We start from the raw sequence: 16568 nt of genomic DNA, 5'->3' as shown, positions 1-16568 counted from the left end.
ATTTACCAAATACTAAATTATCTTTTTGTCTTATCAAACATTTAAAAATTGTTTAAAATAAAAGCTTCTAAAAAAAAATGTTACCCAAACACGTCAACATTTATGTACTGTGTGGAGTATAAAAGGTACATTACACCAAATGGGGCGAATCACCGTAGCAATACCACCGCCTTCAATCGTTCCTTCCACTTATTGACTCTAAATCTCAACAATCGATCGACAATGGCGGCAGATCATCGGAGCAGCGACGACATCAGAGACGAGCCGGTGGCTCCGGTCGACCGTCTCTTCCTCCAACCGCAGCTCGATACAGTCATAAATTGCGCCATGGTCTGCGAGAATGAGATTCCCCTCGATTCCGTCAAATCCGTGCTCCAAATCTTTTCCCTGATGGTTCACCCCAAGTTTTTCAGCCTCGTGGTGAGAGATTCCGCCGGCCGAGAGTACTGGCGGAGAACTGAAGTCGACATCGACCGCCACCTGATATTCGTCTACCGCCGCCTCTCCGACGATCCTGACGAAGACGCCGTGAACGATTACCTCGCGGATCTGTCGAATTCGTCGCCGCTCTCCACCGAGAAACCGCTGTGGGAAATCCACTTCCTGGTGGCGCATAAAACTATGGTTTTCCGTGTGCACCACGCGCTGGGGGACGGCGTCTATTTAATGGCGATGCTGCTGTCGTTGTGTAGGAGGATTGACGATCCTTTGCAGACGCCGACGACTATTGGAGCCGTCAAAACGTCGTTTATGCGGAGGCGGTGGAACGTTCTAAAGCTGTTGAAGATGGTTTGGTTTACTGTGCTTTATGTTTTAGAAACACTGTTGACGTTACTCTGGCGAAGAGATAAAAGGACTGCCGTGAGTGGCGGCGATGGAGCAGAGCTCTGGCCGCGGAAAGTGGCGACGGCGAGGTTCCGATTGGACGACATGAAAACCGTCAAGCGTGCCCTTCCAAGTTCGGTTAGTGTATTTTTTTTTTTTTTTCTAAATTACACAAAATAAATCCATATGTGATTGACGAAATTGCGTGAGTTTTTTTATATTTTTAAATCTGCATCCAACTCGGTCGTCCTTTTATAAACTCTGTGCGTCTAATTCTCGACGGTACTTGGCTTAAATGGCGTCCAAATTTCAAATAAATTTTAAAATTTTAATTTTTAAATCCCTAAACAGATATATTATTTTTTTTATATTTAGTCTAAAAAAATAATAAAAAATAAATTTTTAAAACCTAAAGAAAATAATTATTTTTTTATAGTATTTTTATTATTTTTTGAAGCTAAATATAAAAAAAATGAATATATTTGTAATTTAAGGGATTTAGATTAAATATTCTAAAATTTATTTGTAATTTGGGCTCATTTAAGCCAAATACAGTTAAATAAAAACCGCTGAAGATTAGATGCAGAATTTATGGAGTTTGACACAGAAATTTGACGTAATTTCATGTAGATTTTATGCAATTATTATTATTATTTTTTTTTATATTGTCATTTACTTGAAAATTCATGTGAAAATTGTATTTTAATTTTCAGTATTTAATCATTTACCTTTTCAATAGCTTATGGATTATAAGTTTTTACTTAAATCATTAAAAACAACTTGCTCATATATATTCCTTGGACCTTACTGTTGGCATATTTTAGGGTTATTTATTTGTCTGTTATCATTTTTTTAATAATTATATGCTTTAAATAATAAATAATACTGAATTTTATATTTTTGAAAGAAAAGATAAATAAATTCTAGAAAAGCAAAAAAATGTACAAGCAAACATATTTTTTAAAGGTGTTATGAAAATAAATAATAAGTGCATAAATAATGTGCTTAATGCGATATATACAACTAGATATTTAAGTAAGAGTAAACTGTTTTTTTAGTTCCGTAACAGTACCCCTTATCATTTTAGTCTCGTAAGTGGAGTATATCGCAAATTAATTTCATAAGTGAAAAATTTTCGCTGTTTTAGTCCTCCGGCGCCGGAGACGCCTGCGAGGTTTGTCGGAAGCGACGTGTCCGCCAGGCCAGCAATACCTGACGGACACGTAGATTTTATTATTTTTTAAAATTGATTTTAAATTTTATTTGCCTTATTTTATTTTATTTTTATATTTTGGTCCAATTGAAAAAAAAAAAATTAAAAAAGAAATAAAATAAAATTCACGTGTCCGCTAGGTCAACGACTTCTCGGACACGTGGCTTCCGGCGAGCCATGCGGGTGTCTCCGACGCCGGAGGACTAAAACAACAAATTATTCACTTATGAGACTAGTTTGTGATAACATCCATTTACGGGACTAAAATAATAAGGGTCCAGTTACGGATTAAAAAAAATAGTTTACCCTTTTAAGTAATTACAAATAAATAGTCAAGAAAATTTAAATTAAAATAGATTTATTAATAATAATTCGATTATTATTATTATCTGTAAAATAGTAATTAATAGTTTGTAATGATATTATAGCATAATATGATTTTATTTTGTAAATTAATTTGAATGAAATTGCACAGACAATCAATGATGTTCTTTTCGGGATAATATCAAGTGGCCTTTCAAAATACTTAGACACCAGATCTTCAACCAACGGTAACAAAAAAAATCTCTTTATAGAATTCTAACATTGTCTACACGAATACATTATTTCGGTTTGTTATCATCATCGTTGTTGTTGTTGTCGTCGTCGTCTCTGAGTAGGTTTAAAAGAGGGTGACCAAATTACCGGAGCTGCGATGATAAATTTGAGACAACATGACTTATCAAGTTTAAAGAACGTCCATGGCAACACTCAGCATGGAAATATGTTTGGAGTTATTCTTTTACCTGTTTATTACCACAAGCGTAGCTCGAATCCTCTCGACAATTTGAAGAGAGCCAAGGCAATGATTGACAAGAAGAAGCTCTCGTTGGAAGCCATTTGCACTTATGTAGCCTCCTTTTTGGTCACATATTTCTTCGGGACTAAGGTTGAACTCATGATCGCTCTATGATTAATTAATTTCAACATCAAAATCCGGTCAATTAAAGATCACCGATGATAATTTGACCTTTCATGCTTGTTTGCTTCTTGATTTGCAGCTCGTTAGCATCCTTATTTACCGTATCTTTTGTAACACGACATTTAACATCTCCAATATGGTCGGACCGGAAGACAAAGTAACGCTTTCAGGCATCCCTGTCAAGTACATTCGTGTGGCACCGAGCACCCTTCCTCAAGTAGTATATATATTTGACTGATTTATTGATTTACTTTTGATCAATAAACAAGTTTTGATTTGGGGGTGCCACATCGATCTCATGTAGGCGATAACACTGAATATGGTGAGCTATGCCGGATATGCGGACATGCAAATCTTGGTGGCGAAAGATAAGATCCCGGACCCTAAAGTCCTCGCCAAGTGTTTCGAAGACGCCTTGTTGGAGATGAAGGAAGTTGCTGCTTCCACAATGTGCTGAAATGACTTGAAGTAAAAGGTGCTACTTACATACTCCATACTCCTTGTTCTTGTTTTAGTTAAAAACAAGAACATGTGTGTACATGCCTTGGGATTCCATCATCTATCTACTCTTGCATTGTCATTGTAACAAAATAATTCATATGATTATTTTCTTCATGATTTATGTGCTTTATTTTTATTTTTATTTTTATTTTATATATATATATATATATCAACAAAGTATAACAATGGTGGTTACTATATTGATACCATAAAGTTTAGCATTTTGCTAATTAAGTATGGACATTTGCATCATATATGTGTATAATTGAAGGATTAAAATTAATTAAGGATAATATATCAATTGTACGTTGAAATCGTAATGTACTAAATAGGTTTGGATACCCCATTGTCACTTTTGTCATGTATTTATCTCACATGTATACCCTCTTATCACTTTGTTACGTTACAAATACAAAATAAAAGTGATAATGAGTTATAAGTGTGAGATATTTTTTGCAATTTTTTTTATATTTTTATGATTAAGTTAAATTTGTATTTCTACTTATTTTATTTCATAAAATAATTCTACCATTACTTATGTTTTTAACTTTGTTAAATGCCATACTATCTTCACTTTATAAAAATAATAGTTTATAGTTTTTACATAATCTAATTTTTATTGTTTCTATTTCTTATTTAATTCAATAATGCGTTGATTAAGTTCAAAATATAATGCAAGGATGAGTTGGTGGGGTAGAGGTTGGGCTTGTGATTGTGAGGATATGGGTTCAAATTCCCGACGCCTCAGGTCACCTGCCACAGATGGTTCGTCTAGTGTGACTTTCCAGTCAAATTTACAGGGTATTAGATTCGGCCTGGGGTTTACCCAGTACGCACTTTCGGATAACGGCTGCGGATTCCCATGTCATAAAAAAAACAAAACAAAAAGACCTTTCATATATTGATATGGCCTCTTCAGCCTCAGTGATGATGGAGACAAGCATGGAGAAGTTCAAAACTTCCCACTTGAGAGTCTGTGAATCTAGAAAATTAAACCTCACTCACAACTCCATTGTTTGCCAAGTGAATTATTCACTCTTAGTATTATAATAATCTTTATATTAATTAGAGTAATGAACACGGTGTTGATTACTTCTATAATAAGCAACCTAACTCTTCCCAACTATAATTATTTTTTTTATATTTTGTGACGAATCTTGTAGTGGGGAAGAGAATAAAAGAAAAACTATTGGAAAGAAAACCTTCTTCTTTACTATGTATAAAATAATACTATAATATATTTACAAATATATATATATATATATATACATGTATAAGTGTGTTTGCTGATATATCTTATATATAATGATGTATGTGATAATTATGTATGTATATATATATATATATATGATGTCTGTGCATATACGTTAAAGAGAAAGAGGGTAAAACGAGAGAGAGTAAATTGGAGTAGAAAATGATTGCTTTTATTTCTTCTCATACAACTTTGGTATTTATAAGTTCAATTTATCAATCAAATAATGCTGCATGTGTGGTAGAATGTCATTCGAGATAGTTGCAAAAAAATATACCGCACTTGTACCTCATTATCACTTTTGTCATGTATTTATCTCACTGGCAAAATATATCACATATATTTACAAAAGTCGATACTTATGTCCTTTGCCCGCGCGTGACACTCCCTTACGCGCGATCACGCGCGGCCAAAGGATAAAAATAACGACTTTTGCAAACATGTGGGATATATTTTGCCAGCGAGATAAATATATGACAAAAGTGATAATGGGGTAGAGATGTGGGATATTTTTTGCAATTTTTCCAATGACATTCACATAATGTCTATGATATGTTTTAGTATACATATTGATATTTTTAAACACAAAAATTTAATGATAAAAAGTAAAGTTCAGGCCCAAGACTCGACTTTAATTTGATTTTTATAACATAGGACTTTAGGATATCCCTTAGGTGTGTTTGTTCGGGGTTTGAATTTTGAGTTTGAGATTTGAATAGTAAAAATTTTGAATTTAAATAGTTGGATAATGTAATATAAATAGGTAGAATGTGATGTTTTGAATGTAAAATTACTTTTTAGTATAATATAAAAAAAAATGAGATGAATAATTTATTTAAAATCCAATCCCCAGACAAACGCAAGGGTGTTTGATACATCAGCAGCGCAAGTACAAAAAATTTAAAATTGTGATCTCCAAATTGTTCTCCCTGAAATTATTATCAATTGAAGATGTCTTGAATTTCAAAGTGATTGGACTTTTATATATGTGATAAATAAAGTCAAGCAACAAAAATTTTAACTATAAAAGTCATGTGGTGAGGCATATAGTTAAGTTTGTTTAGGGAATTGAATTAGATTTTTACTATTCATCTCATTTTTTTCCTCCAAAAACATCAAATTAAACACTTATTTTTCATTTTTTATGTTATACTAAAAATCAATTTTACATTCAAAACATCACATCAACATCTATTTATATCACATCATACAACTATTCAAATTTAAAATTTTTACTATTCAAATCTCAACTCAAAATCCGAACCCCCAAATAAACAATTTTAACTATTTTTTATTGGTGAGTATTCAGATTGAGCTCAAGAATTTTAAATTTCACAGTAAATTAGAGAAATACTTAGGGTGTGTTTGATTGGAGGATTTGTTAAAATTTTCATTATTCATCAATTTTTTTTTTCTCTAAAAAAATATCAAATCAAATACCTATTTTTTTATTTTTTATATTATATTGAAAATCAATTTTACATTCAAAACATCACATCAACACCTATGAGCGAAGCATTCTGGAAAAGTGGCGTAATCGCACTTGTTCGCTAAAGTTCGACTATTGACTCAATTGGTACGTAAGTTTAAGAGTTACAACAGAACTTCAAATTCACACCTAAGAATATTATCTAAAGCAGAAACCACGATCACTGGAAATATGTGTGATCCGATAGACTAGCACCTACGTTTAATTAATTATTAATTAAGACTGTTTTACTAGTGCACTTACCCGTTTGATACATCTTATTAGTCAAGATAATATTCAGATCACTAGTTAAGTAGGTCGACAAGGCTCTCCTATGTACTTAACAATTACGAACCACCTATACGTTGTTAACAATGTGACGGGGGAATTGACATGGATAGTTAATATCTCTTTTCCCTTCCAAAATCTTATCAAGAACCTAACTTCGACAAATTTAGTGTGAACATGAAAGTAACTGTAGATCAAATGAACGAATAAGAATAATGATATTTTATTTCTAATAAAAGCAATAAATTTGTCTACATTTAAGAGCTCTTATAGTTTGAGCCCTAAATGATTGCTACAATGAGCGTATGTACATGTGTTAAGCATTAATAAAATAGTCTCTCCGTCCCAAACAAGGTGTAACATTTATTTTTGACACGAGTTTTTATTTTTTTATTTGGATGATACGAGGGGATAAAGTGTGGGGTAGAGATTAAATATAATTAATTATTTCCTATTTTAAAGAGGAAATGTTGCAGGGTGTTTGGAATAGAGAGAGTAATAGTTTATCACATAATTGCCTATTTATACTTAAATGATATTATGATGTCTAACAAAAATGTAAATAGAAAAAAAAATAATAATAGCTGTATTTTAATATTCTTTAAGTAATATCATGCTATATAGTTTATTATTATTATTATTAAATGTAAATATTTTTGCTTAATATTGAGTTAACTTTATTGTATAAAATCTTGATTCAATAGTTTGACAATGTAATAATAATAATAATAATAATAATAATAATAATATATAGCATGATGTTACTTAAAGCAATACTTCATTAAATTATAGCTAATAATTTTTTTCTAAAAACATTAATTTCAATGACATGTTATAACGTAATTCACTATTTATACTTAAATGATATTATGACATGTTACAAAAATATTAATAGAAAAAAAAAATATTAGTTGTAATTTGATATTGCTTTAAGTAATACCATGCTATATAGTTTATTATTATTATTATTATTATTATTATTATTATTATTAATAAATGTAAATGTTTTGTGCTTAGTATTGAGTTAATTTTATTGTATGAAATCCTGCTTCAATAATTTGAAAATGTAATAATAATAATAATAATAATAATAATAATAAAAGCAATACTCCACTAAATTTTGGTTATTTTTTTATATAACATTAATTTTAGTCACATTAATATATAGCCGTAGGATCGTAATTAATTATCAATATAACAGATATCAATAAATAATGTTAATTGTAATTTCAGATTTAAATATTTTTTGTAATGATTTAAAATTAAGTAGTTTAATTTATTTAAAAATAATTATTACATTAATTAAAAATATTATCGTAATTATAAAATCTCAATAATTATGAATCTATATTTTATCCGAATCTTTATATGTTATATTACTAGCACTTAAACTCGGGTATATAATTATAAATTATATAATATTCAAATTTGTTGAGATATTGGTTTTATCCATAAATTAAATTATTTAAATTTGAGTTTATCGAGAATATTATATATTGCTTATGTATAGCCTCTCATTTCATGATCAATATAATGCAATTTTCTAGTTTTCATAATTCATTTTTAACATAGTATCAGGCTAATTGATTATCAATACAATGTAAATTTTCATTTTTCATAATTTATTTTTAAGATGGTATTAGACTATTTTTCTCCTGGAGTAGATACAATATATCAACCCGCGTTTTTTCGGGTGCATTCAATCTGAAATATAACTGGAGGTCTTAAAGAAAAAAAAAATGTACTGTTGAGAGTCTTGGTTTTCGTCTGTGTTTGAATTTGAGAGTTCTGTCTACGCATTTGTTTGCGATCAGTCTGACAGTCTGACATGTTTCTCCAGAGTGATGTATTCGACTGCATTGAAAGTCTCGTCGTTTATGCTCTATTTAGAGTCTCGTTTTTTCCAACGTTATGGAGAGTACTCTCGTCGTTCCCAACTCGAGAGTCCTGTCGTTTCCGACTCCGTTGTGACTCATGTTGTTTTCGACTCTAATTCAGTTGAGAGCATTGTTTCTGACTTTGATACAGTGGAGCAACGTTGACAACAACAGACAAGCCACAGTTATTTTTATTTACGTCTATATTCAATTTTCTTATCAAATTCAAGTTGGTTTCAGTTATAAGACTTGAGTTTGAGGGGACGTTGAGATATTTTAAATATTCATTTTTAGATTTAATAGATTTAAATCTAGATTTAATCTTATCCATATATTATATTATTTAAATTTGAGTCTATCGAGTATGTATATGTTGTCAGACCCCTTATTTCGATGACCAATTGTTGATGTATTTTTTCAACAAAAATAAAGTAAAATTCAAAGATATAGAAAATATCCTTAAACTTAATTAATTAGTGCCTGAGATTAGGAATCTCTAAACACTGTACGGTACAGAAAATAAACTGGAAAATAAAAGACTGAAATTTAAAGTGGTGATCCCCAAATCTGACTTTGCTTTGTTGAAGTTGATTGAAGATGCCTTGCCAAATGATGATCCAAATCCTTAAATATTCTTTGAAGAAAACGTTCAGAACCGTCGCACTGTTTCACCAACCGTTCCCACCAGTTACAGAACTCAGAACTGCCTCTTTCATTGACACATGTCTTTAACCGCCTCGCCAACCGCATAACCCAACGACCGACCAACCGACCAATCTAGATACATAATTGGTCGCCAGATCAAAAGACTCACTGGTCGCCCCATCAAACGACCACTATTTGGTCTCTTCAATCGTCTGACCTATCAACAGACCTTTCTTCGCCCGACTTCCTTTTTCGACCGACCCCCATAGCAGCCAACCTTTGTATCAACCGACCCATTTATCCGACTGCGGATAATCCGACCTGCTTGCCCGACCGCGGACCATCTGACTTGTTTATCTGATTGAGAACCAACCGACTGAGAACCCACCGACTGACTCTGGATACCTTATTATTATTATTATTATTATTATTATTATTATTATTATTATTATTATTATTTTTTGTGCGTAACAACATGCCTCCTCCTCAAGACTCCTAAGCATCATTTCTTATGATGTTTTAGGAGTTAGTAGGTTAGCATCCGAGGCTACGTCAGCCTCAGATCTGACCTCCATCCTTTGAGGCTACGTTGGACCCGACCTCCATTTATCGCGGACTGGTGCTGGCCTGGACGTTGGTCGATCTTGCACTACCATTGTATTCAGACTCCCGTCCGACTTATTCCTCCTTTCGGCCACTGTTGTTCTGTCATTCTTTTGCTCGCCTGAAAAGTTATGGTCGGCGACCTGACCCGTGTCCGTCCATTCGGCGGGGTCCTCCTGACCTGTATCCGTCCATTCGGCGGGGTCCTCCTGACCTGTATCCGTCCATTCGGCGGGGTCCTCCTGACCTGTATCCGTCCAGGTTACGTAGTCCTCCCGATTTTTGTCCGTCCAGTCGACGTGGTCTTCCCGATCTGTATTCGTCCAGTCGGTGTGGTCCTCCCGACCTTTGTCCATCCAGTCGGTGTGGTTGTCCCGACTACGGTCCGTCCATTCGGTGTGGTCCTCCCGACCATGGTCCGTCCAGTCGGTGTGGTCTTCCCGACCATGGTCCGTCCAGGCGTCGTGATCCTGCCGACCTGTCTCCGTCCATTCGGTCGTCCCTGGTCGGGCCTGTCCTCCTGTTTGGTCCTGTCTCCAGTCTGTCTGACTGGGTATATGCTCAGGAATGGCGTTGTCCGTTTGGGGGCATGACATTTCTGGCGGTGCAGGAACCGAATTCAACATGAATTTTGATTGCTCCATCAAGTTTTGCATTGCGTCATGTATTGCCTGCAGATTTGCTATCTGCTGGTCGTACATTTGCCGAAAACCTGCTGTCAATTCGGCCCGTAGTTGGGAAGCTTCTTCTGCCGTGATAAAGCCAACGGCTGTACTGTGGAATTGAAAATTTGCCATATGGATCAGCAATTTTCTCCCACTGTGGTCGCCAATTTGTTGATGTAATTTTTCAACAAAAATAAAGTAAAATTCAAAGATATAGAAAATATCCTTAAACTTGATTAATTAGTGCCTGAGATTAGGAATCTCTAAACACTGTACGGTACAGAAAATAAACTGGAAAATAAAAGACTGAAATTTAAAGTGGTGATCCCCAAATCTGACTTTGCTTTGTTGAAGTTGATTGAAGATACATTTTCAGAATAAATCTGAATCCTTAAATAACCTTTGAAGAAAACGGTTTGAACCGCCGTCTGGTCGGTTACAGCAACCGCTGTCAACCGACCACCAATTTCTCCTCTATTGACACGTATTACAACTTCCTTCAACCGTTCCCACCAGTCACAGAACTCAGAACTGCCTCTTTCATTGACACATGTCTTTAACCGCCTCGCCAACCGCATAACCCAACGACCGACCAACCGACCAATCTAGATACATAATTGGTCGCCAGATCAAAAGACTCACTGGTCGCCCCATCAAACGACCACTATTTGGTCTCTTCAATCGTCTGACCTATCAACAGACCTTTCTTCGCCCGACTTCCTTTTTCGACCGACCCCCATAGCAGCCAACCTTTGTATCAACCGACCTATTTATCCGACTGCGGATAATCCGACCTGCTTGCCCGACCGCGGACCATCTGACTTGTTTATCTGATTGAGAACCAACCGACTGAGAACCCACCGACTGACTCTGGATACCTTATTATTATTATTATTATTATTATTATTATTATTATTATTATTATTATTATTATTATTATTATTTTTTGTGCGTAACACCAATATAATGCAATTTTTCAGTTTCCATAATTTATTTTTAACAAAACTTATTTATTATAATATTTTTTTATATAAATTTCAATATTTTATATATCGATAATGATTTATAATAAAAATAAAGTAATATTGAACTTGATTGATGATTTAGTATCAAATATATTACTCATTATAAATTTTATTCATTAACTTAATAAATAAAAATATTTTTTTTTAATGACGTGGAAAAGCTATCCGAAAGTGCGCATCAAGTAAATCCACCACCAAACTAATACCTTGCAAACTAGATCCGACAACATAAGTTTCTTTTGCAATTATAATGCGTCCGACCTAGTTAATTAATGATTTTGTTATTGTTATTATTTATTGTTGTATTTTTATTTTTTTTTAAACATTAAAGAAAAAAGTTTGGAAATTTCTAGAATTAATTATGTTAGTTTTTATAAGAGTATTGTGAATGAACAACTAGAATATGAAATATATGTTCAGAAAGCCCAACATTATAATTGTTTCATATGAGGATCTTGTGCTCTTTTATATAATGTACAGTAAAATTACAAAATTAATTCTATTTATTTTATGACGTGGAAACCGTAGCTACTATTCGAAAGTGGGCATTGGGTAAACCCCCGGCTAAACCTAACACCCTGCAAACCAGGCCCGACGGAAAAGTCACACTAGGCAAACCATGTGTGGCAGGTGATCTTAGGCGTCGGGTTTGGACTTGTGACCGTGGACCTACACCACCAGGCCATCCTTTACGGAACTTATTATTATTATTATTAAGGGTGTGTTTGTGTTTGTCTGGGATTTGGATTTTGGATTGACATTAGAATAGTAAAAAAATTAAATTAAAAAATAGTTGTACAATATAATATTTTGAACGTAAAATTGACTTTTAGTATAATATAAAAGAGAAAGTAATAAATATTTTATTTGATATTTTTTGGAAGAATATTTTTTTATAAATAAGTAAAATCCACCAAAGTCCTTCGAACAAACTCAACCTAAATGTAAATGTGTTTTTTGTGGAGTATTAAAAGGTGCACTGGACCATTGGATCATATAGAGCTTCAATCGTTCCTTCAATTTCTCAGACTTCATTTCTTAATTAACGATCAATCGACAATGGCGGAAGATGATCGGAGCAGCGAGGGCGTCAGAGACGAGCCAGTGAATGTAGTCGATCGTCTCTTCCTCCAACTGCCGCTCGATCCAGTCATAAACTGCGCCATGGTCTGCGACGGCGAGATTCCCCTCGATTCCATCAAATCCGAGATCCACAACTCTCTCCTGATGCTTCACCCCAAGTTTCGCAGCCTCATGGTCAGAGATTCCGGCGGCCGCGAGTACTGGCGGAGAACTGAAGTCGACGTCGACCGCCACCTGATATTCATCCACCGCCGCCTCTCCGACGATCCTGACGAAGACGCCGTGAACGATTACCTCGCGGATCTCTCTCATTCGTCGCCGCTCTCCGCCGACAAACCGCTGTGGGAAATCCACCTCCTGGTGGCGCATAAAACTGTGGTTTTCCGTGTGCACCACGCGCTGGGGGACGGCGTCTCTTTGATGGAGATGCTGCTGTCGTTGTGTAGGAGGATCGACGATCCTTCGCAGACGCCGACGACTATCCGCGGCGGCAAAACGTCGTCGTATATGCCGAGGCGGTGGAACGTTGTAACGCTGTTGAAGATTGTTTGGTTTACTGTGCTTTATGTTTTACAGATGGCGTTCACATTTCTCTGGCGAAGAGATAAAATGACCGCCGTGAGCGTCGGCGATGGAGTAGAGCTCCGGCCGCGGATATTGGCGACGGCGCGGTTCCGGTTGGACGACATGAAAACCGTCAAGCGTGCCGTTCCAAATTCGGTTAGATTTTTTATTTTATTTTAATACATTATTCACCTGTCCCATAAGAATATATCATTTTTCATTTTTGTGTATCATATCCAAAAGGTAATTATACTACATATATAACATAATTAATAATCTTATATATTTCAATAATTTTCTATCAATATATATATTGAAAAGTAAAATATGTGAAATATAATATATAGAACAAAGCTATATAAGGTGTTTTTGTTTGGGGACTATTCATTCAATTTTTTTCTTTCAAAAATATCAAACCAAACCATATTTTTATTTTTTATATTAGACTAGAAATCAATTTTATATTCAAAACATCATATCACCTATTTATATCACATCATACAACTATTCAAATTCAAAATTTTTACTATTCAAATCCAACTCAAAATCCAAATCTTCAAACTTTGAAATATAATTTGATTTCTTTTAAAATTTTATAAGTAATAAAATCTGATCTAATGTTTAATCAATCAAATTACACATTATATTGATTGATATCATGATTATAGAATTTATTGGAATAATGTTACGTATTATAATACAATTTATAGAATTTAAATTGATCATTTATATTATACTTCTTTCATCCTATCATAATGATACAATTTTTATTTTAATCTATCTCATAACAAATGATATCTTTCTATAATGAAAATTTTTACTAAAATATAAATTAATTTAATTAATTTTATAAGATATGACAATATACTAATGCGGATTCAAAATATTTTTATTTTTATCTCTTTTCAATAAATAAATATTATTATGTATATTTAAAACTTCCATTTGTTTATAAAATTAATTTATATTAATCATAAAGAAATAAATTTTTTTATTTATTTGTATTATATAAAAAAAATTATTATCTAATGATACTCACATTGTATATATTTTATTAAGATATAATTTTTAAAATATTTAGGTGCATATTCCGAAATTCTTTTAATCATATATATTGCTTCTTATTTTAAAATTACTAACAATATCTCTTACATAAAAAATAATAAAATAATATCATAACCTATTATCATTAATTAATTAAATATCATCAATCTTAAAAAATTCGTAGTAATAATTAATAGTATCATTTAAAATGAGACGAAAATCGTATTTTAAAGGTGTTGATCAACAACATGAATCACATAAACCATATTATTATTATTATTATTTGTGAAATTGTATTTAATAGTTTATAATAACATTGCAACATCATATATTTTTATTTTGGTAATATCTAATAAAATTGACAGACAATTAACGATGTTCTTTTGGGGATAATATCAAGTGGTCTTTCAAGATATTTAGACACCAGATCATTAACTAACAGTAAGAACAAACATCTCCTTACATAATTCTAACAATGTCTATGTACATCCCTTTACTCTATTGTTTGATGTTATCTTCGTCCTTGTAAGGTGACCGAATCACTGGAATTGCGCCGGTAAATTTGAGACAACATGACTCATCCAATCTGAAGAACCTCCATGCTAATACTCAGCAGGGCAATAGGGTTGGAATAATTCTTTTACCATTTCTTTACCAAAAGCGTAGTTTGGATCCTCTCGACTCTGTGAAGAGAGCCAAGGCGATGATCGACAAGAAGAAGCACTCATTAGAAGCACTTTTCACTTATGTACTCTGCTATTTGGTTGCATGTTCTTTTGGGATTAAGGTAGAACTCATAATCGCTCTATCATTAATTTCACCATCAAATTTAGGTAATTAAAAATCATCGATGATCATTTGGCTTTGTTTGCTTCTCAATTTTGCAGCCCTTTGGCATCTTTAATTACCGTATCTGTTGTAACACGACGTTTCTCATCTCCAATATTGTTGGACCAGACGACAAAATGACACTTTGGGGAAACACTGTCAAGTACATTCGCGTGATACCGAGTGCCTTTCCTCAAGTAATAAATGTGTGTATAGAATCTTTCTTGATGTGATTTCATTAATGAACAAGTTTTGATTGGGGCCATTGCATTGCATTGCATTGCATCGATCTCATGTAGGCGATAATACTGAATATGGTGAGCTATGCCGGATGTGCGGACATGCAAATCTTGGTAGCGAAAGATATTGTTCCGGACCCCAAAGTTCTCGCCAAGTGTTTTGAAAAAGCCTTAATGGAAATGAAGGAAGCCGTCGAATGAAACTGCCGAAAGGATTCGAGAAGGGGGGTTTACTTAAGTACTCACAACTTCTTCTTTGTTCCTATTTTAGTTAAAACTACCATTCGTATTCTCCAAGAATATATGCATATGTATGTATTTATGTATGTGCACTCGGATTCCATCGTCCATTTATTCTTGCATTGTTATTGGTTCTGTTCACCCAACATTTTTAGATTAAATAATTTTTGGTGTATAAAAAATTGTCAAAAAGATAAAATATATTATTTTAGGTTGAATATTTAAAATTTTTATTTTTTAATGGCTTTCTATAATGAGTATTTGAAGTTTTTCTTGACTTTTATATAAAATATTTTGTATTTATTATTATTATTATTATTAGTGAGGAATTACAATTGAAAAGTAGTATTGGAAGAACATAGCGATTGTAACACTACAATCTATATAATTATCTTGGTCATGATTTATATATATATATATATATATATCAATAAAGTATAGCAACAATATTTACAGGTTGAATAACATAAGGTTTTTTATTTTTATTTTTATGATTGTACCCACTCTTTGTTAATTATATGCTTCTTTGTTTCCGATTATATGCTATTTTTATAACATGAAAATCAACAACCACAACTATTTGAGTGTATATTTAATTCCGATCAAGTATAGTAGCTTTTGAACTATGCTAGAAAATATATAAGTTACACTAGACGAACCTTGTATCGTAAACTAAACCGAAAGGCTTCAGGTGGTTTTGAAACTATGTGTTATTTCTAATTTTGTGAATTATTGTCCTATTGTCATTTTATAAAGAAAAATAACTTCATATGTTTTTATAATTGTGTTGAATCTGTGTGAGTTAACCATGGATTTTTTCATATTCAACTATCTGTCTATAATCTATTTTTTCATTTTATTCATTGTCAGAGTATTTTCATTTTATAAAGAAAAATAGCATTGCTTGTTTGATCTGTGTGTCGAAGTTGGGTTAAAATGGAAAGTTACTTCTACTTAAACATGAAATGAGAATTTTGAATTTGTACAAACTAAAATTGGTAAAATTGAAAGTTTACTAATGGATATAGGGATATATATTTTAGGAAAAAGAGCAAAAATTACCTCAAATTATTATTTTTAGATATTTTTTTTTTTCAGTTTGGCAAAGTAGGACACTAAGGGTTTTAAAGGCCTCATTTTTGTTTTTCGGTGCCCAAAAATGTCTCGTTCCGGGCACATATGCAGACGTGGAATCGCTGTTGTCGACATGTACATGGCCGATGTAGACGTGTACCACGACGTGTCAT

The 16568-nt window shown here is 33.0% G+C and overlaps 3 protein-coding genes across 3 annotated transcripts; 2 read left to right on the top strand and 1 right to left on the bottom strand.

The window, feature by feature from the left end:
- The first annotated feature begins 163 nt into the window (after positions 1–163).
- LOC127255028 (wax ester synthase/diacylglycerol acyltransferase 11-like) lies at positions 164–3590 on the top strand. The gene is made up of 5 exons (XM_051280453.1): positions 164–963; positions 2514–2589; positions 2698–2966; positions 3079–3216; positions 3304–3590. Exons 1-5 carry the CDS (start codon positions 223–225, stop codon positions 3454–3456), a joined length of 1377 nt encoding a protein of 458 aa, XP_051136410.1. The 5' UTR covers positions 164–222; the 3' UTR covers positions 3457–3590.
- A 5917-nt stretch (positions 3591–9507) lies between these two features.
- Positions 9508–10646, bottom strand: LOC127255675 (uncharacterized). Its single transcript, XM_051281343.1, has 2 exons — positions 10079–10646; positions 9508–9946 (listed from the first exon to the last, which is right to left on the bottom strand). The coding sequence occupies exons 1-2, from the start codon at positions 10428–10430 to the stop codon at positions 9615–9617; spliced, it is 684 nt and encodes a 227-aa protein (XP_051137300.1). The 5' UTR covers positions 10431–10646; the 3' UTR covers positions 9508–9614.
- Positions 10647–12382: 1736 nt separating this feature from the next.
- LOC127252874 (wax ester synthase/diacylglycerol acyltransferase 11-like) lies at positions 12383–15301 on the top strand. Its single transcript, XM_051277238.1, has 5 exons — positions 12383–13126; positions 14380–14455; positions 14545–14801; positions 14902–15039; positions 15142–15301. The coding sequence occupies exons 1-5, from the start codon at positions 12383–12385 to the stop codon at positions 15280–15282; spliced, it is 1356 nt and encodes a 451-aa protein (XP_051133195.1). The 3' UTR covers positions 15283–15301.
- Positions 15302–16568: the final 1267 nt, after the last annotated feature.

This window comes from Andrographis paniculata, unplaced genomic scaffold (genome assembly GCF_009805555.1).
Source record: "Andrographis paniculata isolate CXL003 unplaced genomic scaffold, ASM980555v1 Contig12END, whole genome shotgun sequence".
Lineage (NCBI taxonomy): Eukaryota > Viridiplantae > Streptophyta > Magnoliopsida > Lamiales > Acanthaceae > Andrographis > Andrographis paniculata.
This window is presented reverse-complemented; position numbering and strand designations above follow the sequence as displayed.